The sequence below is a fragment of the Centruroides sculpturatus genome, unplaced genomic scaffold (genome assembly GCF_000671375.1).
Source record: "Centruroides sculpturatus isolate CEXI.00-Female unplaced genomic scaffold, Cexi_2.0 scaffold229, whole genome shotgun sequence".
In the NCBI taxonomy this organism is placed as follows: Eukaryota; Metazoa; Arthropoda; class Arachnida; order Scorpiones; family Buthidae; genus Centruroides; species Centruroides sculpturatus.
Genome location: NW_019384527.1, coordinates 639,632 through 662,986, shown reverse-complemented (window position 1 = coordinate 662,986; position 23,355 = coordinate 639,632). Strand labels below are relative to the sequence as shown.

General features: G+C 30.1%; 2 protein-coding genes and 1 long non-coding RNA gene across 5 annotated transcripts in view; 1 reads left to right on the top strand and 2 right to left on the bottom strand.

Moving 5' to 3' along the window:
• LOC111622899 (bleomycin hydrolase-like) overlaps nt 1-11,071 on the top strand; it is a 51,720-nt gene extending 40,649 nt beyond the window's left edge. For both annotated transcript variants that reach the window (XM_023365358.1, XM_023365357.1), the window contains 3 exons: nt 1,829-1,949; nt 3,062-3,125; nt 10,577-11,071. In XM_023365358.1, the coding sequence (XP_023221126.1) occupies nt 1,829-1,949; nt 3,062-3,125; nt 10,577-10,731 (340 nt within the window). In that variant the 3' untranslated portion in view covers nt 10,732-11,071. The remainder of the gene's footprint in view (nt 1-1,828; nt 1,950-3,061; nt 3,126-10,576) is intronic.
• A 3,205-nt stretch (nt 11,072-14,276) lies between these two features.
• LOC111622888 (glutamate receptor ionotropic, delta-2-like) lies at nt 14,277-19,088 on the bottom strand. Of its 2 annotated transcripts, XM_023365345.1 has the most exons (7): nt 18,937-19,088; nt 18,655-18,813; nt 18,443-18,584; nt 18,153-18,382; nt 16,793-17,049; nt 15,110-15,228; nt 14,277-14,410 (listed from the first exon to the last, which is right to left on the bottom strand). In XM_023365345.1, the coding sequence occupies exons 1-7, from the start codon at nt 18,976-18,978 to the stop codon at nt 14,358-14,360; spliced, it is 1,002 nt and encodes a 333-aa protein (XP_023221113.1). In that variant the 5' UTR covers nt 18,979-19,088; the 3' UTR covers nt 14,277-14,357. The 2 variants fall into 2 exon arrangements, 1 of the variants encoding a protein (XP_023221113.1); XR_002756358.1 differs by lacking the exons at nt 14,277-14,410; nt 16,793-17,049; nt 18,153-18,382; ... (1 more) ...; nt 18,655-18,813; nt 18,937-19,088 and adding an exon at nt 15,301-15,437 and having other exon boundaries at nt 15,087-15,228.
• A 2,309-nt stretch (nt 19,089-21,397) lies between these two features.
• Nucleotides 21,398-23,103, bottom strand: LOC111622890. Its single transcript, XR_002756360.1, has 3 exons — nt 23,074-23,103; nt 22,909-23,000; nt 21,398-21,462 (listed from the first exon to the last, which is right to left on the bottom strand). It is a non-coding gene; the product is annotated as an uncharacterized LOC111622890 (long non-coding RNA).
• Nucleotides 23,104-23,355: the final 252 nt, after the last annotated feature.

Here is a 23,355-nt window from a genome sequence, read left to right as displayed (position 1 = left end):
AGTAAGTAATAAGCTGAAATAATCATATTAATTACATTTTGCAGTTTTTTTTTCTCTTTTAGTTTGTTGAAGTTAGATTCTAAACTTGATTTTATTTTTACTTTTTTAGTTGTTTTTTTCTATTGATTGTTTTAAGACAAAATTATGTTATCAAATCTATAATAAACAGTCATAAATAACTTGAAACCAATAGAAGGACAGTGAAAAAATTAATTAGTCAAATTAATAAAAAAAACAATTGATATCCAAAATAAAACATTTGATATGTAAAAAAGTATTGTGCCAAGTAAAAATTATGAAATGAAAGTAAAATTTTTCTTGTAAGCTTCTCTTTAGTAAACATCAGCTTGGCACTTCAAAGTAATACCATAAGCATTTACTTTCCAGGAGCAGTTCCATCACTAACTACAAGTGTTCAGTGGATTTATCCACTTGGCCCAATTCTTGCAACTCTGACTCCACAACACTGATAAAAACAGAAAACATAAGAAACATTTTGAAAAAATTGTTTTAGTAAATGTTCATAATAGTTAATTACTTTGTACTTTGCTTATTTTTGTATTTTATTTTGCAGATTATTTTTTTGCACTTTAAATGTTTTAATGTTTTATGAATAGTGATATTTTAATAATATAGAAAGAAAAAGAAAGTCATTTTTTTACCAATGATCTATAACATTTTTAAAAACTGAAAATAGCTATTTGGAAACTAAAGGAATATAAAAATTAAATTAACAAATCATAAACAAAAATTAAATTATAGAAGAATATATGAATATGTGTGGTATGTAGGTGCCTTGGGGACTTTACATAAAATATAATACTGAAATACTGTTTTTCTTAAATATGTATATTTTTTTTTTCTATTGGTAGATGGTGTGCTAAATTTTTCATAATGCCTGAATTTCAAGTTTAAAATATTAGTTATTAGTTTATATTGAAAAATTTTTTTATATTTCATTTGAAATTGGCCAATTATTTGGTAATATTGATTCATTGTACTAAATTATAATTTGTCTTATCTAAAGTAAAGAGCAATAAACAATATATCCTTGCAAAAAACAGTTGTATATATGTATTCATAAAATATGATGTGTGAAAATAGCATTGATGTAATTAGAGATTGGAAATGAAAATTTTGCAGAATTATTGAAAATGCAGACATCCAATGTAATAGTCTCACTATAATTTTGGAGATAGGCTTTTCTGCTACAGTGCATGTTTATAATGCACAAATTTGTTCATGGTTGGTAGATAAAGAAATAAAATTATCCAAATAAATATTGCTAGCTTATATGTGAATTCTCACTAAATGACTATGTTTTACACTATCAAGAAACATCAGTGAATATGAAAATGCTACCCAACCAAACTAGATATCCATGGAAAAATATACACAATATTTCTCTCACTCCATTTCACTAGTGTGTATTGCAATGTTCTTCAAATTTTGTGTACTGTACTTGATAAAAACATATTTGATATAGTATTCCAATTATGAGTGAGCATCTATTATAAGAATGCTAGTAGGGAACAAAAAGAAATGCTTTAAGGTTTGAGGGGGATACTTGAAACAAAGCATTTTGAAAAGACTGCAGATTTTTGGGTGTTTTATCTCAAATTCTATTTCTCTATATAAACTTTATTGTTTTTATTGTGAAAAATTGTATAATGCAGTGATTTTTTTGGAACACATACTGCATTATAGGAGAAATGACTATATAGAAAAACATTAATATATGTAAAAGTAATTATTATTTAATGTAATATTATAATTGTATTAATAACAAAATATTTGAGAAATATTTCTAACATTAATTTACTTTCAGGCATAACTTTAAATTAGTATTTGGAGTTGATATCAATGAAAAATTAAATAAAGCTGAAAGATTACTTTATGGTGAATCCCAGATGACTCATGCTATGGTTATTACAGGAATGTCTTTAAATGTAAGTAAATTAATTGTTATGATTAAAAACAAAATATTAAAGAACATATGGAAGTATTGATTATTTTGGAGGAAAACCTATTTCATTCCTGTGTGATGTTTCTATGGATTTTTAGATTCAGACTCCACTCCCGTGACACCAAATTGTGAGCCACCAGGGAGGTTGGGAAGTCCTCTCCTTCCGGCCACAGGTCGGTGACCTACTTTCTTGTCAAGGATGGCGTTTCGTTCAGTTACGCATTACACGAGTGGAGGAGAGTCGGAGGGGTCGATGATAAGACATTGGCTAAGTCGAGTAATGACACCATTTAAAAAACCAAAACAAGAGTTTATTAAACTAACTAACTAAATAAAATCTTGCAAAACTCCTTAGACTTCGCGGATGAGAGAGAGCATTTACAATAATATTTCATACCTCTGGGATAATATCGGATGGATACTTCTGACTTAAAGGTTTCGAAAAGCAGTGCTCGGTGTGGCACAAGGTCTTCCAATTAAGGGCGTACAGTAGGTATGAGGGGAAGATATGGCCCGTCTTCGTCGTTGTCTGTTCAATTGGCAACTCCCCCGAGAGGGGAAGGAGTCGGGCTTTTATACTTTTTTCGATGGGAAAATTAGTCAGGTGATCAATTGTTTTAGCAAGTGTGGGGTTAAAGGTGGTGATCGAATGACAATAATATGACGAATTTGCCTGTAAGTGTAAACTGTGCGCGATTTGATCGTGAGAATGTTTATAGTTAAACGGAAAGAGTTATAAATTTTTCATGCACTTTATATTTCGTTTTTGTAGGTCCAAATTCCTTTAGTTAAAGGAATTTTAATTTACATTTATTAAAATTTTAAAGGGTTACTTTCTTTTATGAAATTATATGCACTTTGAATTTCACACCTGCATTTATTTGCTATTGAGTATAATAAGATTATATTTCCTAATTTAAATCTAATTTTCTAATTGAAAATAAATAGCTAACACAAAGAAAAATATATTTGAATAAATAAGTAATGCAATTCAGTGTTTAAAAATTGAATCTTATAAACTAAAAATAAGATAAATGCAATTGATCTAAATAACGTTTTTATATTTTATAATTTTTGTTTTTATGATTACTTCAGAGTGAAGGGAAACCTGTTAAATGGAGAGTTGAAAATTCATGGGGTGATGACAAAGGAGAAAAAGGTAAATTTAAATTAATATTATAGAAAATAATGTGTAGAATTATCAAATAGAAATCTCATATCTACTTATATTTTAAGTGCGCATCCTCTTTAATGAAATCTTAAAAATTTTAATATAATAAGAGCAATGTTTTCTCTATTACTTTTCTGGCTGTTATATATAACAGAGGGATAGTATGTTGATTGGTCAAAAAAAATGACCCCAAGATTTTTATATATTTTGGGTTCAGGACACATGGAAAAAAATTATTTATTTATTTATTTATGTATTGATATTAGTGTGTGTGGGGGTGCATGATTTTGTTTACCCTATGCTTTTTGTCAAAAATTTTTGAAATTTTGCAAGGAGGTTTGTTATTAGGGAATCCCCCTGGATTGACACCAATAAATTTTGGTGATTAAAGGTTGGGGTGGAGAGATAAAAGGGGTCGTGTGTAGTAAGGTCAGACTTAATGATGATTTTACTTGTTATTAGCATTTGCAATTTTTTATAAAACCCATCCCTACTCTTAAAATTAAGTTTTTGCCATTTTATAATAATTGAAAATATAAAAAAAAAATTTAATAAAATATGACAACAGATGGCATCACCAAATGTTGCTGGGAAAGTTAAGCAACTCTTTGCTGGATTTTTTGTATGGCTGTGGGTGTCAAAATGCACCTGTGTAAAGCATTTTCAGACAAATATGTGCAATATTTTAAAATTGTTTTAATTATAACTAGGGACATATATGATATTTAAAAAAAAGGTATTAACTAACTGTAAAGTGCAAATTTATTAAAATATTGATAACTCTACACCTTCTATACTTTTCCAGCAATGTTTTAACCAAACAAACATTTTTAACCCTGTTCAGAGGTCTGCATCAGATTGGAAAATGTAAACATTACAAAATTAATAAAAGAACTGCGTTCTAATGGCAGAATTATAACAGTTTATTTTAAATTTACAACATTGTGGAAATTTAAGAATAACATTATACTTTACAAATGTTATGTTGGTGATATATTAACTATTTGGAAGACTAAACCAAATATTAATGAGATCATATGGACTTTTAATGACAACAGGTATGGTTTAACGTTAAAATTAGTTTAACGTAGTTACACAGGTTTATTGAAAACCAAGTAACTCTTTCTTTCATCCTTTCCAATTCTAGTGATCCACCTTCCTATAAAATAGCAGCATGTAAAACATTGGTGCAAAGGGCATACACGCATTGCTCTAATATTATGACAAAATGAAGGAGATAGAGAATATTTAAAAATTAGCTAAAATCATACAGAATAGTGTTAATAAATAGCAGCTTAGTAGTAATAGGCAGTGTTCATAAACTTATAACAATGAACTATGACCCAAGGCTTCTACATATAAAACACTAGCAAAACAAATGAATGGTAGAATAGCTTATAGATGTAATCCAACTATATTTAAGCTACTAGCTAATGGTAAAGATTCTATAGATCAGAACTTAGTTTCAACAAATGCTTTATCTGTAATATTAATTATGTCAAGAAAGAAGCAATTCACTGACAATGATGTGGTTTACATTTAAAAAAACAAAAGTAGAAGGTGCTACAGTTAATCAAATTGCTAAAGAAATTTATAAGTCTGTCTCAGAAATATATAAAGTTATTGAAAAGGGTGAAAATTGGAAACTAAACCAAGATATGGAAGACCAAAAGTGACTTCTGAATGAAAATGAATTTTAAAAGTTGCTTCAAATTCTACATCATCTGTTCAAAATATTGCAGTAGATTTGGATCATAAAGTAAGTAAAAGCACCATTCATAATGTATTAAAATCATCACCAACAATTACTTACACAAGAATGGATAAACAACCTCCCTTAAAACCACAACACATTGAGGCAAGGTTAGAGTGGATATGAAAACACATGTTGTGGAAAGAACAATGGAAAAACTGAAATGTTTAGTGATGAAAAAGATGGAATTTAGATGACCCTAATGAGTGAGCATGATCTTAGAAATAAACCTAGAATATATTTCAGTAGACAAGAAGGAGGAGGAAGCATTATGGTTTGGCAGGATTTGGATATGATGGGAAAACTTTAATTGCATTTATTTCTGGACAGCAAAACTCAGAACTATCAACAAACTCTTCAATAGAATCTTTTATCTTTTGGAGAATAAATTGCTGGAAATAATTGGATATTTCAGCATGATAATGCTCCTATTTATCTCTCTCACTCAACTCAAACCTGGTTTACAAAAAGTAATGTCAATTTCATAAGTGGCCAGCTAGAAAAATAGACCTGAACCCTATTGAAAACCTTTGGGGCATTATATCTAGACAAGTATATGCCAATTTCAAGCAGTATTCAATCTTACATGACCTAAAATCTGAAATTGAAAAGTGTTAGAATAATTTACCAGAAGAAACCATTAAAAATCTTATTTTAATAATGGAAAATAGCTTGAGTTAATTTTATGTAAAAGAAAGTTATTTAAGCATCAAACATAAAATGTATTATTTATTTTCAATAAATAATAATTTTTTAAATTACCTAAACTTTTTGGACACAAACTGTTTCAATTTTTTTAAATAAATCATTGTTTAAGTTCTTATAAATAATAAGAATTACTAATTGATGTATTAAAAACATTTATATTAAATAAAATAACAATATTTATATTTAAATAAAATTTTTCACAAAAAAAAAACTAAATTATCTAAACTTTTTGGACAGACCTTATCTGTTTTGATTTTTTTAAATTGAAATAATAGTTCTAAATCTTCAATCCCAGCCTAGACTTGATGCTTGAAATGTTCTCATAGTGAATGTTAATTCCATTATTGTTAGGAACTCCCACCAGAATTCAGTTAAGCTCACTTTGATTTAGAAAGATGCTTTTTGACATTCATTGGCCTTATTCAGTCACAATTTCCAGATTCATGACATTTGTAATGGCAATAGTTGAAATTGGCATAGAAATGACACTGCAGGAGAGGACGAGTAAATTAAATTGATAATTGAGAACAAATGTACAAAAATTAATAAATGTAAGGAGAAACAAACATATACAGTGGGTGATCGGTTAATGAACACTTTCATGAAAGATTTTTATGTTTGGACAACAAACACCTCACAGAACAAACACAAGAAGAAGCAACATAAAATAATGAATAGTGATTGATCTTCCCTTGTCTTTAGGCAATAATTCGAAACTTTTCGGAGTGCGGGAGACTCATCAACGCTCGACCCGGTATATACTGATCAGTTAGTATTCCTCTGAACTTTGAAACTCTCCCTTGTAATTTCAGCCTATTATTTTTCTGATGAAAGAATTTTTTTATAGTATTCACAAGGTTCAGGCAGGCACTCTAAGTTTTGCATTAGTTTTTATTTTCAAAAGGTGAGAGTATAATAGCAAAGGTAGAGAGTGGGCAGATTTCTGATGTTACTGGGCAGTATGGCTTGAACAGGTCTACAGTAGGTTGCAGTTCAATCTTATATAAGAAAGATACAGTGTAATCAAGAACACTCAAGCAGCTAAAGGAGTAATAAAAATCACATTTGAGAAATAAAAACATTGAAGAGCTCATAATGGAACCTGAAACGGTTCCATTATGAGCTCTTCAATGAAGAATTCTTGAATGAAGAACATCAAGAAATGCAGTGAGATATGTTTTCTTCTGAAAAAGAGGATTATTGCCAATATCTGCTATTAAAGATATTTTGAAAAAGTGGGAAGATGTCAGAACAATGGTCTTAGAATGACATCCAAACCAGGTTGAGTTTAAACCAGGTTGCTTGGGATCTCTACAATTGCAATGCTATTGATTACTCCTGAAGAGAGAAAAGCAATTGACATTAGACAGATTCTTTTAAAAGGTCAATTTTTCAAAGAAAATATTTCCTCAAAAAATTGATGAAACTTCATGGGTTAATTTCACAGAAATAACTGCCTTTTTTGCCTGGACCTCATTTAATCAGAGACAAAAGCTTATCTTCGTATTCTTTATTTACTATTCTTTATTAGTAAATAAGTAAATAAAGAATACGAAGATAAGCTTTTCTCTGATTAAATGCCATTCAGGCAAAAAAACAGCAGTTATTTCTGTAGAATTAACCAATGAAGTTTCATCAATTTTTTGAGGAAATATTTTCTTTGAAAAATTGACCTTTTAAAAGAATATAAAGAAAACCACACCATTGATATAATACATATCTATTACTTACAATTAGACAGATTCTTCAACCACCACAAACAGAAAAAACATGACTAATAAAAATGCAAGACTGTGTATATATGTATTTTTATTATTACATATAAATAAATGTAGTAAGAAAGTATATATTTTTTATTTTTTGGAGTTCCCAGAACGAATTAATCATATTCCCATAAAAGCCTATGAGGTAAATTGATAATTGGTTAACAAACAATTGGGATAGTGAACAAAGTCTTGGAATGGATTATGTTCGTTAACTGATCACCCACTGTATAAACATATATCAGGTAATTATTGTTGTTATATATCTGCGGTAATTATCTGATACCTAAGGTTACTTATCCCATGATGTTTTGTTTCTAACTATTATTTACTAATTATGATGTGATCAACTATTTTGTTAGTATTATTCATTAATTTCACCATGTTTATAAATGACATCAACACTGGAAGGGAGAGGGGGTTATAACAAATCAGACAAGGGGTGGGAAGGGATTTAGCTTCAATGGACATCCATTTTATTTCATTAAATGTCATACAATTTATGCATTTTATTATATTTCAAAATGTTTTGAATGTTTTGTTTCTACTTATGGTATCTACCATTCATAAAATGATAAAATTTTTAAGGGAGGTTGAGTTTTGTTGCATGTCCAAAGCGGGGGAGTTATAAACATGGACAAAGTGGACAAGAGAGAAGGGGGTAAAAATTTCAAGAAAAATGCAAATATAATGTATGAACAGCCTCTAAGTTATAAATAAGTCTAAGCAAAAAAGTTACTGACATATGGCAGTGTGTAATCAGATGTTCTCTTGGATATGTGGTATCTCATACTTGCAACATGATGGAGCCTGCCTCATTATGCCAAACAAGTGGTCCAACATCTTTGTTGCTTCTTTCTAGTGATGTGCTGGATATCTATATTCGTATCCGAGGGAAAAAAGATCCGTATCCGTTACTTTTTTAGCAGGTCTTTTATCTTAACGAATTTCATTACTTATATGAAATTTTAAAGATAGGTAGCAATAAAATACTAATAACTTCAATTCAAATCACTTTTTATTTCTTAAAATTACATATTTGGTACATTCATATTGCAAAAATTTTATCATGCAAAATTCATTTACTATCGTAAAATATTTCCCTGTTACACTACTAAACTTTTTTGTTGACATTGTTTTTATTTTAATTTAACTCAACACTCTCCAAAAATACAAACATAATCTATGCTATCCTGTGTTACACTAAACTATAAACAAAAACACACACAGTGCAAGTCAAAACACATCGCGTTACTAACGCAAAGCGAAAACTATTGGTCCAAGGTCACACACACCGCCGCCGACTGAGTACGAAAGTTGAGATCTGTATCTGTATCCGTATCCACGGATATACATTTTTTATGATTTGACACAACTACTACTTTCCCAATCAATGAATCTGTGGTAACAGTCTCATTTTCTAGCCAATACAAAACCCAGATCTTGATTCTCTTGGATTTCTGTTTATGGGGTTGAGCGAAGGTGAAATTTGCTCCACAAAGGTAAATACACATTAGGAACTCACTCACATTACAGATGCTATTACTCAGATCAAGGAATGACAGGGTGATCTCCAACAAGTCATTGGTCACATTTTGACACATATTGATGACTACATTGATGTGAGTGCAGCATTTTCAAACATATAACAGACTTCACACTGGAGCACTTTCTAATACCATGACAATCACAGATATTTACTGTATGACATTATTACTTATCTTCATAGTACTTTATGTAATGGGATTTGTGATGGTTATTGATACTGTTTGTATGAATATTTTTGCTTAGAATCACTCATACTATTATCTTCCAGAATATTGCAGATTACTCTTGAATCAGACCATTCAGGAGTAATCTGCAACATTCTGAATATTCTGTATTTAGGAATTATTTGGACCATGAATATTTTGTACATAGATGTCTTGCTGTCAGCAGTGCATGCAAGAAGTAAAATTTGTTGTTGAATCATTGTTATTTTGATAAATACCAGGGCTGCAGGTTTGGAGTCAGATGAAAATTCATTAATACGGGAGTTGATAAAAATGAATTAGTTCCAACTTTTTTTTTTTTGTTATATACTTTATATTAAGCTTCTAATAGGATCTTTCATTACATGAGCTTCCTGTCAATATCTTATTTTATGATGATTCCTTTACTTTATGTTCTTTCTTTGCATATCACTACTGTTGATTTTCTTTTCAGAAATTTATATTTGAATATATTGTATTAGTTAATTCTAAATTCTTATTGCCAAAACACACTCAAATAAAATGGTTAAGAAGTCTCAGGTTAAATCTGGTATCTTCATATATTTTACTATAACCACAGATGGAAAATTTTTTGTCTGTAAATGTGTAGTTTATGAAGGTGATAGTGGTGATGAAAAATTCTGTGAAGTAAGATAAGTACTCCTAGTTTTGATAGGAATGCCTGGTGATTCATTTGGTAGTGATCAATCAAAGTATATTTTAAATTATTAGTTAGAGGTAGGACTCAGTTTAAGTCAGATCTTCTAAAATTCTATGAATAAGGGGTTTGATTCCATAGCCCTCAAATGCACACCTAATCTTCAATTTACTTAGTTGATTATGGTGAAATATGGAATTTATGTTCCTATTTTTCATATAAATGTTGGTCTTGGGTTAAATGAAATTCTCATGATGTATGCCAAGTAAATCAAGAATTATCTTGATTTACATGGTATGTTGGTCTTGAAAAAATTTCATTGTTCAGGTGTATTAATGTTTGTAAATTAAGTTCCCCTCCCCTTCTTCCTGGAAACCATTTGTACACATTGTTTCTGTCCAAAATTATAAGATATGTCCAAAAACATTTTTAACGTTCACTTTTCTTGCAATTTATCATTTAAATTATTTCATAAAAATATAAACATCCAAATCCTATAGTTATATATTAAAACCAAATGATTTCCAAATTATATTGGGCTATACTATTACAAACTACTATTTTTGCACTAGAGGCAGGCTTTAGGTACCATCTCTTGCAAAGTTTAATTATAATTATTACATTTATCAAGAGATGGTGTCTAATGCAAGTCTCTAGTGCAAAATTACTTAGCATTTAATTAATAATAATAGTAATATAGCCCAATATAATTTGGCAATTATTTGATTTCATAAAATTATCTATTATTTAAATAATTTCTTCCTTGACTCAATTGTTGAAAATAATTTTATATAATTTTTTTGCAGGTAACTTGGTGATGTCCACAGACTGGTTCAAAGAGTTTGTGTTTGAAATTGTTGTGGATAAAAAATATGTTTCTGAAGAAATCATGGCTGTATTTAAGCAAAAACCAATTGTACTTCCTGCCTGGGATCCAATGGGTTCTCTTGCTAGATCTTAATATTGGAAGTTCTGTTTTATTATACATAAATGTATATGTATACAAATGCAAATATATATATATATATGTATGTATACACACAGTTATTTAAAATTCATAGAATCAAGTTTATAGTAAAGTTGGTATTGCTTTTTAATTTCATAAATTTTATGTGCCAAACTCAATAGCTTTAAAATTTTTTCTTCTTTAGACTTTGAAAATTTAGTAATAAGTCAAAACATGCAGCATCATAAATTTCAGTGAAATAGTTCCACTAAAAGAATTAAATAATGTATTTTAAATGCCAAGCTCTGAAAAAATTTACGTTTGTTTAAGTTCAATAAAGAATTTGCAATAATCATCACCATTGTTTCTTTTCAAACTATTTTTCTTTCTTTCTTGAAAGTAATTGATTTAATTTACAGAAAGTTATTTACTGACCATATTAACAATAAAAAAAAATAGTAGCTACCGGTATATGTTTTTCATTATCTCAGAACCCTCCCAAATTGACTCTTTGTCAATGATTTCCCTTTCATTTGTCAAATCTGTAAAGGATCTCAGAATAATAGCTAACATTATGTTTCAAACTAAAAAAGTTATGAAGGGTCTCAATCCAATGTGAAATTGTGGGTGTTTTCATAACTCATATTCTCCATTCATTATTCTTTGCAAACTCATTTATTCAGAAAATCGTTTACAGGTGGTTGTCTGCAGCACCTTTGCTTCTTAATCAGGAAGTGAAGGAACTTGATAGGTTAGCAATTCTATTTAACAATAAGTAAAACCTACCTTTTGTAAACTTTGGTAATGTTGCTTGTAAAAGGTGAGCCTAACTTTTAAAAAACATGTTATTTATTTCAATAGTTTATTTTTACTTTCTGGCTGTTATGTTTAACAACCCCTAAGCAAAAGTATGGAATACTTTGTATTTGTTATGGAAAAATTATTTTAATCCTGAAACAATTAAACAAAAAAACTTTTTAACTTTTAACAATTGGCAAATATAACAGAAATATTAAAATATTTACACACCAAACAATGTAAAGATATTTGCATAAATTACAAAGTTACAGCATTTTAAACAAAGTAAGAGTTGAACAAAAGTATGAAATACTGATATTTTGTACAGCCACTTTTTGCCCTAATTACAGCTGTAATTCTTTGTGGCATTATTGAAATGAGTTTTTTACAGTCATGTATCAACCTCTGACAATGATTCTGTCATCTTTAATTCTACTATGGTTATAGCTCATAAACAGACTGCAGGATGGCCAAGTGGTGGCAGCCCACTGCTCTGGGGGACCTGGGATCGAAAAACCCCAGGAATTTTTCGGGGGTGGTCCGACCAGATATGTCTGCCCCATTGTGGGCCTAGCCAAACCCATAATGGGCTTGCTAAAAGAGGCCCTCTTAGTGTCCACAGGGCAGAAAGCGTTTAAAAAATATATATCTTATTGAAAAATATCCTGAAATATCCTAACGATATTTGTCAAATGCACTTTTTACTTTCCCTGCTGTTATGTATACATAACAAGGGAAAGTATAGGAATCATGTCAAATTTTACCTTCCAGAGTGTTTTTGCAAATCTTGCGTTTCGCTATTTCATTTAATTAATATCTCAGAATGAAGTAATGATTAAGAAACGAAATTTAGCATGATGATAGCTTCTGTGTAAGTGGATTGATGCTATTAATTTTCGTGGTTAAAGGTTAAGAGGGGATCACTTGTCATATCTCGAGTATGGTTGGATTTAATGACAATTTTATTCATTAGCATTTACATTTTGATGATGATCATCTCTACCCTCAAAATTAAGCATTTTGCCATTTTATAATAAATAATAATTTTTAAAAAATCATAACAGATGGCACTACACAGTTTTATTCATTATAACTATGACATTTAGAAACTTTAACAGCCGGGAAAATTACGCACCTCGTTGCTGGGGTTTTTATTTTTGAAATATCTAATTTTTGGGTGAGATAAGCAAATTTTTGTAGCATTGTAAGAAAATAACAAAAAATTTCAGGTATAGGATGAGATTTAACATAAAAAAATCTTGATGATATGAAACCGTGCTTTACAATTTGTTTATGCTTCTAACACAATAAAGTGCTATAAAATTAAGACACTTGGCGGGTTTTTTCATCTTTATTTAGTTGACTAAATAAAGATGAAAAAACCCACCAAGTGTCTTAATTTATAGCACTTTATTGTGTTAGAAGCATAAATAAAAAAATCTCTTATGAGGTATATCTTTGCCTGAAATCTTTTGTACTGTATTTAATAAATAAAACTAAAGATGTAAATTTACATATACAATAAACATATAGTTCTACTATTCGCTGCGTTTCATTTGCGGTGGATTACATGTAGTGTGCCCTGCCAGTTAAAAAGTTTAAAACAAATTTTCCTTATTAACTAAAATCTATTTCGTATTGTTAATTTGAAAGCTTTTATTATGCACATAGAGCATAATAAAAGCTTTCAAATTTATCAAAAACCTTGATAAATAAATAGCAGAAATGCTTCATTGAATTACAACTTTAAGCAACGAGCTTACTGTGTTTCTTCATCGCTCACTCAAGATGGCGACTTCCGTCCTGTGCGCGCATATGCTAATTTCACTTGATTCCAACAGCTGTCGCTCCAGTATTACAGCACCTTAGTGAGGATGTATAACCTGTAAATGGGATGGCGCGGTGGCAATCCTTAGTAGTACTTTGAACGCTCATAATTATTTGGAGTTATTGGAATCTAGTCTTAAAACACCTGCAGATCATAAAGTAAATTATCATATGGCTTTCAATAAAAATATTTTAAGTACAGTAGACCCCTTATAAAGCTTAGATACGTTCCACGTTGTTCGAATTTTACATTGTAGGAATCATTAAATACATGATCCAATCGCATCCCAATACGTGTGAAGTTTACGGACTAAGGCTGTTTGAAAGGTTTTCTTCTATAAAATTAACTGATTCTAGACTAATTCCACTCAACATTTCCAAAACACGTATAATTTTTTGGGAATAATCCGTATAAACTATGCTATAAACAAAACATTGTAGGATTACTTACCGAGTGTGCACCGTTCGATTACGCCGTTGCTCAAGCTTGTTTTCGTCACGGAACAGCGCACGAAACGGCGGCCGCGATTTCTGATAACAAATTTTTCGCAGAAAAATAACTTGACTTTTGGAGACATCATTAATATAAATAATTTTTATGGCCGTTGAATAAGAAATGTTTCTTTCACAAGAAATGTATAAAATTACAGTGTTGTATTAGACTTACGGTACCTAATTTACATATTGTTCAGACGATAATAAACTCAATTTACCCGCCTAAACTCTCCGTAGCATGGCACCAGGTGGCGGAAAGCATATATATAATTATAATAAAGTTACAATACATTAAGTTAATATATAATTATATACATAGTACCTAATTTATATATAATTATATGTACAGTACCTAATTTATATATAATGCTGTACAGACGATAGCAAACTCAATTTAGCCGCCTAAACTCTCCGTAGCGTGGCGCTGGGCGGCGGCGGAAAGTAGTTCGGCTGCTCGTTCACTATTGATTCAGATTCGATCAATCTTGTCACAACAGGGGTCGGCGATGACGTTTTATGAGTCACTTTTTACGAATACTGCTACAATTTTTTCGCCACGTTATAGGGGGGTCGACTGTAATATTAAAGATCTGATGAGCAAAAATGTTATATCAATTTTATTGTTGCTATTACAAAAATAGGAATATAGAGGAAGTAATATGTACTGTACTGTACTGTACTGTGCATCCAGTAACAAAAAATTGCACGTAATAAAACAGCATCCTTCCATTACAAGATTGATTATTTGAGCTAATTTAATCCTAATTATGATGTTGACATTACTTTTCTTCTGATATGTGCAACACTAGTTTCCTTTGATGGTTAAAAAGTTATCCACCAGAAGAGTTTCTAGCTTTGTGAATATCATTACTATTTCAATAAGTGGGAACAAGTTTTTTGATTTATTACATATCGGTAATTAATCTTACACGTCAATTAAAAGGTGTTTTTTTAATTAAAAGCGTTTGATATTGAAAACATTTTCTACATTTCTTAATGAGCTGTTATATTGGATCTAATATTAAACATTTAAATCACGTGTATATTCAAACATTAATTTTTAAACATTAGATTTTCAGATGCGTTTTGAAAATTGATAGAGAAGTGGTATTTTGACATATATGCAGGATTGAACAATAAGATGAATTAAGAGTTTATTGCATTTCTTTGTCAATTATTTTTATCTTTCGCATCTGATATATAAATGAACACCATTTACAAGCAAAAGCAAGTATTGATATTCCATACCCAGACAGTAACAAACAAAAGACACCTTGCAATTGTTCCATCTTGATCACATGATCCTCAATGTCTTTGCGGTGATTTATACGTGTAGCAAAGTCGTCTTCCATCCATTTCTGTAAAATTCCTGTTGCCAACAAACGATTAATTCTGAAAAAATAAATTTTTTAATTACATTCTCTAGTTTTATTTTTTTAATTTGAAATTCAGAATGGAACAAACAATTTTTCATCTTTGACTCTTGATACAAATAAATTTAATATTTTATTTAAGTAATATATTATACTTGTATGTAGATATCTACTATATAGAACAAAATAATGGGCATTTTCTGTCGCGGTGTGCCGAAAATGGCCACTAGGGGCGCCCCTAGCTATTATTTAAATTATTTTATACTGAATATTATACTGTAAAAATATATTATTATTTTTATTTGTAATTTAGTATGCCCCAATTTAATTAATTATAACTTAATAATTATTTAATTATTAATTAAGTTATATATTTCCAAGTTGGCAAATAACAAGATCAGTCAAGATCTAATTATATTTATATAAATAAATACAATTACATGACAACACACCATTTGATTCTATTAAATTGGGTGTGTAGGCTTTATAACCAGCCACAGTTGTGCCCATTATGGATTGTAACCAGCGGCGCGGTCGGGAGGGAAAAGGGAATCTAAAGAGAATTACAAAAATTTGTCAAATTTCAAAAAATGAAAATAACACGTGCTTTCTTCCTTGCTTTTTTTTATAGTGCTTAAATAGCATTACAAAAGAATTTTAATATAAATTTTATGATAGAAGCAAAACTTTTTGTCAGTTTTTTATTTGAAGTTCTCGGTTACACAATTATTTTTTTACCTTCAAGATTAACACAAATTTAAGTCATAACCTTAAATGAAGTTGATTTGCATTGACACGAAAACAGCTTGCTGGCAAAGTGGTAAGGCATCAGTCTACTGTTCTGGGAATTCAGATTCAAGTCAATTTAAACTCTCAAGGATTTTTCATAAATAATCTATTTTGGATATGACAGGCCCGATCTCTCATTTCCATTGTGGGTGAGGCCAAATCCATGATGGGCATGGAAAGACTCCCTTATTTCCATAGGGTAGAAAAAGTTTTTAAAAAATAGTATATAAGATGATAATATTTTAGTTATGAATACAGTAGAGTGTCGATTATCCGAAAGAATTCCAGTCGGCAAATTTAAATTTTCGCCAGTGCTGTGGCGCTGCAATCTTTGGCTATGTCTTGGGCTACTCAAATATTTTACGTTTTTGATACTAAATTAACTTCTGAAGTATAATTTTTTATATTTTTCATATTTTTCAATATATTTATTTTGTTTGTACAAAATAAAAAAATAATTTTTAACGATACAATAGTCTTCGTTATGCTTAACATCGACGAAAATTCATCGCGAAGCGACACGCAACTGAGAAAAATTTCAACATGGGATAGGTTAATATATTTTTTCGTACATAATCGGTTATCCGAACAACTCCCGCCCACTCCCGCCCTCCAATTGATTCGGATAATCGATGCTCTACTGTATACACAGCAATCGCAATATTTCTAGAGTTGTAATAATTAAATGTTGCAAAATATCTTTTATTCAAATCAAAATTTACGAACGAGAATTAAAGTGATCATTTTGTTAGAATTCTTTAAAGCAATGGTAATTTTTTTCAAAAAATACATACATGTTATTTAATCGCTCTCCGAATGAAGAATTCTTGTGAAAGACCATGCCAGCATATAACCCATAAAGAAAATCGTCGGAAGTAACAACATCATCACCAAACTGGGCAACATAATTTTGAGTAACTCCTTTGGGAATAATAATTGCAAAATTACGTTTTAAAACTCGTTCAAAACCTTCTTGTAGGGTTTCTACTTCATTCTCTTTGTTTCTGATCATGGAAAGTGCTAAAGACTTTTCCAAATCCGTCTGACCATTCTGAGAAAAAATTTATAAAATATTTATAAACCAGGGAAAAAATCATTAATTAAAATTAATTGTCTGTACAAATCTACAATGTATAGTCGAGGATGCAGAACTCTTTTATATATATATATATATATAGCACCTTAATGTAAATGTTTTCAATAATACATACTGATTTAAATGAGTTACTTGAATCAATAAAGGTAAAGAAATCTTTTTATGCAAATTCACTAGCGTAGCGAGGGGGCAAGGAGGTCTATCATGCTCCGGGCGCCACCCGCAGAGGGCGCCAAATGATCTCCAAGACAAACAAGATTTGTTTCTGGAGGGGGGAGGAGGTGCCAATGAAGTGTCCTGCTCCGGGCGCCAGTTATGTACGCTAAGCTACTGTGCAAAATTTTCAGGTCTATCTAGCTACGCGTAGTGGAGACTAGATACAGTACGACCTGGTACCTGTTTCCTGATTCTGAATGTGTTGAGGTGTCACGTCATACGAATTCCCTTAGAAACACGAATCAGCACGTTCCTGTCACGTGGCTCTCAACACGTTCGTGCTGCTATTCCCGTAAAATGGACACTAGACTCCTATAACAATAATTTGATATTTAAAATACCCGAATATAGAAAAGTTTGAAATACAGTAGAGCATCGATTATCCGACCCCCGATTAACCGTCACGTCGGTTAACCGACCGTTCTAGTCGGCAAATTCAAATGTCCGCTAGTGATGTGGCGCTACAATATTTGGCTATATCTTGGCTACTTTGGCAGTGTTTTAGCTGGCAACACTGGCTCGACCATGAAAGGGAGACAGTATTTAAAGGAGGCTTAATTTTCTAATTTTTAACGATACAATAGCGACGATTATTATTTTTAAAAAAAATATTTGTTAGGTTTAACATCGATGAAAATTCAACGCGAAGTAAGTTAACAGCGATATACTAATATACTAATTACATGAGATATACTAATATACTATACTAATAATGTATTTTTTCATATTTTTCGGTTATCCGACCAACCCCTGTCCCCAATTGAGTCGGATAATCGATGCTCTACTATATTAGGTGTTTGAATTTTGTGGAAAATATTTCTATAAAGTAAAAATTGAAATACCATAATCTTCTGATGAACTATCTGTGATCGTACAGCTCCACATTCGTAAAGATTTAAACGGCACGCTTCAGCCAACTGAATAAAGTTTCGTGGATAATATTCATAGGAGGGTAGAGTCAGTAACGACACTAATGTACCGCTGTAGCTACTGGTAATTATTAAAGAATAAATTAACCAGACACCAAATATCAAGCGAAATGGAGTAAGAATCCACAAATAATTGCTGCTTTCTGTAAATAAAGAAGTAAAATGTATTTCGTAATTTTTAGAAATTATTCTAGGAAACATACCTTGATATATCAAACTGCTGAAGAGAGACCAGAGAATAGAAAAGAAGCTTTGCTCTTTTCGATGCGATTTAAAGTAATATTTTGAGAGTAAATAGACGATGAAAGAAGTAATGGGTAAAGACAATAATATGCAAATCCATAACTGCAATTAAGATAACAGATTATTGGAAAGAGAAATAAAAATAAGAACAATGTATGAAGAGTTACCTTACAGTTAATGAAAAGGAGTACAGGAAAGCTGTGATCTTAGGTTTTACTCTTGGAGAACGCAAGTAAAATGTCACTTTGTCGTACAAATATAGTGAAGAAAACGAAAAATCTTTGTGACGTTCGTAAGAAAGTCCAATTCCGCAAACGCCTAAGTCTACTTCCTAAATAAGTTTAAAAAAGTTGGAATGTTCAATTCTAGTGTTGAACAAATTAGGAAATTTCGGGCTCTATGCAAAATTTAGGAGATCGATCCCAAAAATATCAATTTTATTTGTGATTCTTACTACAAATCCTCTTGGAGAAACTGCGAATATTACCATGATCATATTGTTCACTATATAGTGAAATTTTATTTGTAAATGTTTGTCAGATCCAGGGTCTAGAGTTCTAGGCAATTTGCGTAGGCCTACGCCTGGCTTCGATAAATTCTCGTTCTTAGATAATTAATCTAAATTTTACATAAAATAAAAATTTGGAGTTAAAATTTCGACAAACTTATTCTATGACTTATGAAATGAAAAAGAGATGGTCATATTCAAACAATTTATTTTACTTACTTTTAATTTAAAGGGTTTTTTTAAATTTTCTTATGCAATTTTACATAAAATAAAAATGAACAAACAAGTTATATTTTATTTTATTCTATGACTTATGAAATGAAAAAGAGATATATCTATTAAATCAACTCAAGCCAACTACTATTTGTTTCCTGCTAAATGTAATGTGTAATCTAAATAAATACTTGATACTTAAAATAATGCTGTTCTATTATTTATCTTACTAATATATTTTTTGAATGCAAAACTTTTTCACTTCATTATTATNTAAATTTTACATAAAATAAAAATTTGGAGTTAAAATTTCGACAAACACTTTTATATTTAATAAATTACAAAAAATATTTATATATAGGATTATTGCGCCCATATGATCAACGTGAGAATGGCACTTGCTTGCCTCTCCAGAAGATTCGGATTCGAGTCCTGGTCTTGCTCAGAAATTTTCACTGATGAGTTGCTCCAGGTTTTTAAGTTTTTCGAATTTTTAAGGAATTTTTTACAACTGGAATATTTTACATAGGTAAAAACTTATTCAGTTATTTAATATTCATTTTATTATAACCCCCTTTCCATCTTAATTTATACTTTTAGTTTTTAGATCACATTCGTAATATAAAATCTATAATTGTGGTTCCCAGGTAAATTCGTTTTGGTTTTAACTTTTTGGAAATTAAAAAAAATTATATCATATATTCATTACTCTGCATATGACATTATTGGTATATATACCTTTTATTGGTTAATATTAAACTATATTTTCCTCGTGACTATACTCAGGGCCAGTGTTTTAAGCAATTGTCAACAGCTGAAGAGGAGCATTCTACAACGTCAATTCAAAATGATGAATTTCGCTGTGTTCTTTTAGATACATTCCAGTATAAGTCCTACATATGTCCAGTTGTGAGATTTAAGGAGTACAACTGAATAGGACAAGAAACTTTGAGGACATAAGTTTAAGCAATTTCCTAGAGCCAGGATCTGACAAATCCGTAAATCAATTTTTAAATTTACACATAAATAAATGAAAGTTTCAGTGTATGAAGAAAAAATATGAACATAGTTTCTCCAGATTCACAGCTTCTCCAAGAGAATACAATCAAAATCGTGTGCAGAGGTAGTTTCTCAGTAGCACCGGTACTACCTCTGCTCTTCTCTCGCCTTTAGATATAATGGTGAATATAAAAAATAAAATTATTAGCTTTTTTGCATAAGCTTGCATTACAAATTTTGCCTAGACCCCGAGTTTTTAAATACAATATTGGGCAGAAATGTTAAAAATGAAAAAGTACAGAATGATCAATATATCACTTCAAATAGTTCTTAAATTTATCTAATAATAGAAATAAGCAGCTGAAAAATTGCGAATATTTCCAATAATTATGTGATGGAATATACGATTTTTAAAAGTTAACAAGAATGTTGTAGTGCTTGATTATTTGTAAGTTAGAGATCCCAGTTTGATCGAATAGTATCTACTGTATTGAACTTTTTATATACAGCCTAATTTAAAGTTGTTCTTATGCTTGCTGATTGAGCCTTTTTATCTTACCACTACATTACTAACTTATCATTCCATTCTACTTAAGGGCTCAACGCCTCTAATTGTTTGAAATCATCTCAGCCATCGTTAATTTCTATCAGCACTGAGTTAAATGGCTGAACTCCTACAAACTGGCTTTATCCCTTCTTTTGATATCTTCAATTATTATTTCCTGTCAATTCCTATTTTAAGGCCAAATGACTGAGGCATTAAAGGCATCAGCCTTTCCTTCTGGGTATCCAAGTTCATTCAGAGTTTTCCGTGATTTGACCCGGATGAGTCAGATATCGTCTCTCTCCACCCTGGCTATTCTATTGTGGACCTGTCCGAATCCGCGATGAGCATAATTTAAAACAGGTCCTCTTATTTTCGTCAGGACAAAAATAATTAAAATTTAAACTGTTAATATAAAAATTTTAATTAAAGTTTTAAAAGTATTGTCACTAAATTAACATAAAAATATATTACTTAAAAAAATCAAACAATTTACATTTATTCGTGTATTTTAGACACATGTCTATTTAGAGAGAAATATAAATGTTAGTTTAAGGAATATTTCTAAAAGAAATCTAAAGTACAGTACATCAATAATTATATGAAAAGTAAAATTTAATATTTTTGCCTTTAGTTGTAGCATTCCAAGTATTCCAGACCACGTTCCATTTCTTTTTTCTCCTTGTAAGAGTTTGCTTGAGTAATGTACTGAACACCTGTAAAAGTATTATAGAGTACTTCTATGAATCTAGAATAAAATTTGTTAAAATGAATGAAATTTACAAGTCCACAATAGCTATATTTTAAAAGAATTTCGTGTAATGAAAATGGAAGTTTTAAGCAACGTGACCAGAATAACATTGTTTGTCAGTAAGTTTATATGATAATTTTTAATATTTTTCCTCGAATTTAGATGCAGCAATGTCACTTTGTCCGTGGTTACGATATATTGCTACTTGACCGATTTTACGTTCTGAAGACGAAATTATTCTGATATAGAAACAGCAATATCATAATTACATGTACTTATAAATGCAACGGAAAACGCTTTACGATAATGCCTATTTTTCAATGACTACATTATAGTAAACATGTTAATTTGACGATTTTAAAATTATCTCTTATTTCTATTATTAGCTATTTTTTGTTTCTTTTATAAAGAAATTTAAACTATATTAATTCAAAGGACTTTCCAAGTTATTCAAAAAGGACTTTATACATGGCGTATATGTTGAAAATGTCCGACACTACGTTATCGATTCACTCGTCGTAGTGGTAGATGAAAGTATTGAAACTGGTAATGGAGAAGCGAGTTCTACACACAACGAACGATTTTCTTCTTATACGTCTTTAAATTTGATAAAAACAAAAAAAAAAAATTCCTTCAGATGATGACATCGAAGATACTTCCGTTGTGACGTGTCGTGAACGTAAGAGTGGTGACTCCTGAATTTGAACAAAAAAAAAGAAAAACCTCTGAATTTAATTATATATAAAAGATGTTTTGAAATTAATAGGGTGTAAATTTTATTATTTGACATACGGACCAGAAATTTTGTCCATTAAATCGAGGTTTTACTGTATTATTTCGAGCTATCCTATGAACCCCCCGTTGTTTCGATTATTTTCAAACAGTAATATAGTGTAGTACGCGATATTTTTACGAGTCTTTTTCAATATTGTATTTAAAATTGGAAGCAGAGAGAACAGAATAAGCAATTATTATAAAAAGTGAACATAATGGTTTTGTTGTTTGAAATATCTAAAATAAATTATTCCTAAATTATTATGTATTCACTCCGGTAATAAGAAAAACCGTATAATTAGAAAATATAGGACATTTATACGAAAAAAGCGTAGCTCTGCCCATTCTCCAAATTAGAAAAGCACTTGCAACATCTACGCCCTTTTACTTTCATGTTTGATGACATCTTACAAGTCAAACGGTGGTTGCAGTTGCAGAACACTACAAGTAAAGGTTTGATTTTTTATCTACCGTGACGATAACTCTCAACATACGAAGAAACTACAGAGATAGGCTGAATATAATAACTTATATTGCAGTTTCGGCACTGTAAGTTATTATATTCAAAATAAAAAACTAGTGAATAATGCCTTCTAATATTCCTCCAAATTTAGAAATATTAAAAAACTCCACTTACTTAAAATTGGTTTTTTCTAAAAAGGTAACAAGCAATTTAACTTCATATCCATATAGTAATTTATCAGGAAGTTCTTGGAAAGAGCTGCAACCCTAAAATTTAAAATTTTCTTTGTATAATAATAATTTTAAATTAAAAAAACAAAAATTAAATGTTTTTTCTTACGTAAAATGTTCCCACTTTGATGTGATTTAACTAAAATAAATTAAAATATAATTTATATATTATTTCATATTTTATGTTTAGGATTGAATTATACTTACCATTTTCTTCTGTTCAATGTTACTAACGTTAGATGAAGCCTTTGCTTGAATATCGTTTGTTGAAAAATAAAGTAAAAAAAGTTTTATCAAATCGTCAAAAAATCTTCTGTTCATTTATAATTAAAAAGGAAAGGAAAATGAATTTATATTTACTAATGTTATATTAATAATTATAATCAATTGT

Excerpts from the sequence above, each read along its gene's own strand:
- LOC111622888 (XM_023365345.1), bottom strand. The coding sequence starts at position 18,978 with ATGATCATGGTAATATTCGCAGTTTCTCCAAGAGGATTTGTA. Across the intron at positions 17,050-18,152 it reads TAGTTCATCAGAAGATTATG|AATGGTCAGACGGATTTGGA; the intron begins GTATTTCAATTT and ends ATTTTTTCTCAG. Across the intron at positions 14,411-15,109 it reads CAAGATGGAACAATTGCAAG|TCGACCCCCCTATAACGTGG; the intron begins GTGTCTTTTGTT and ends TTAATATTACAG.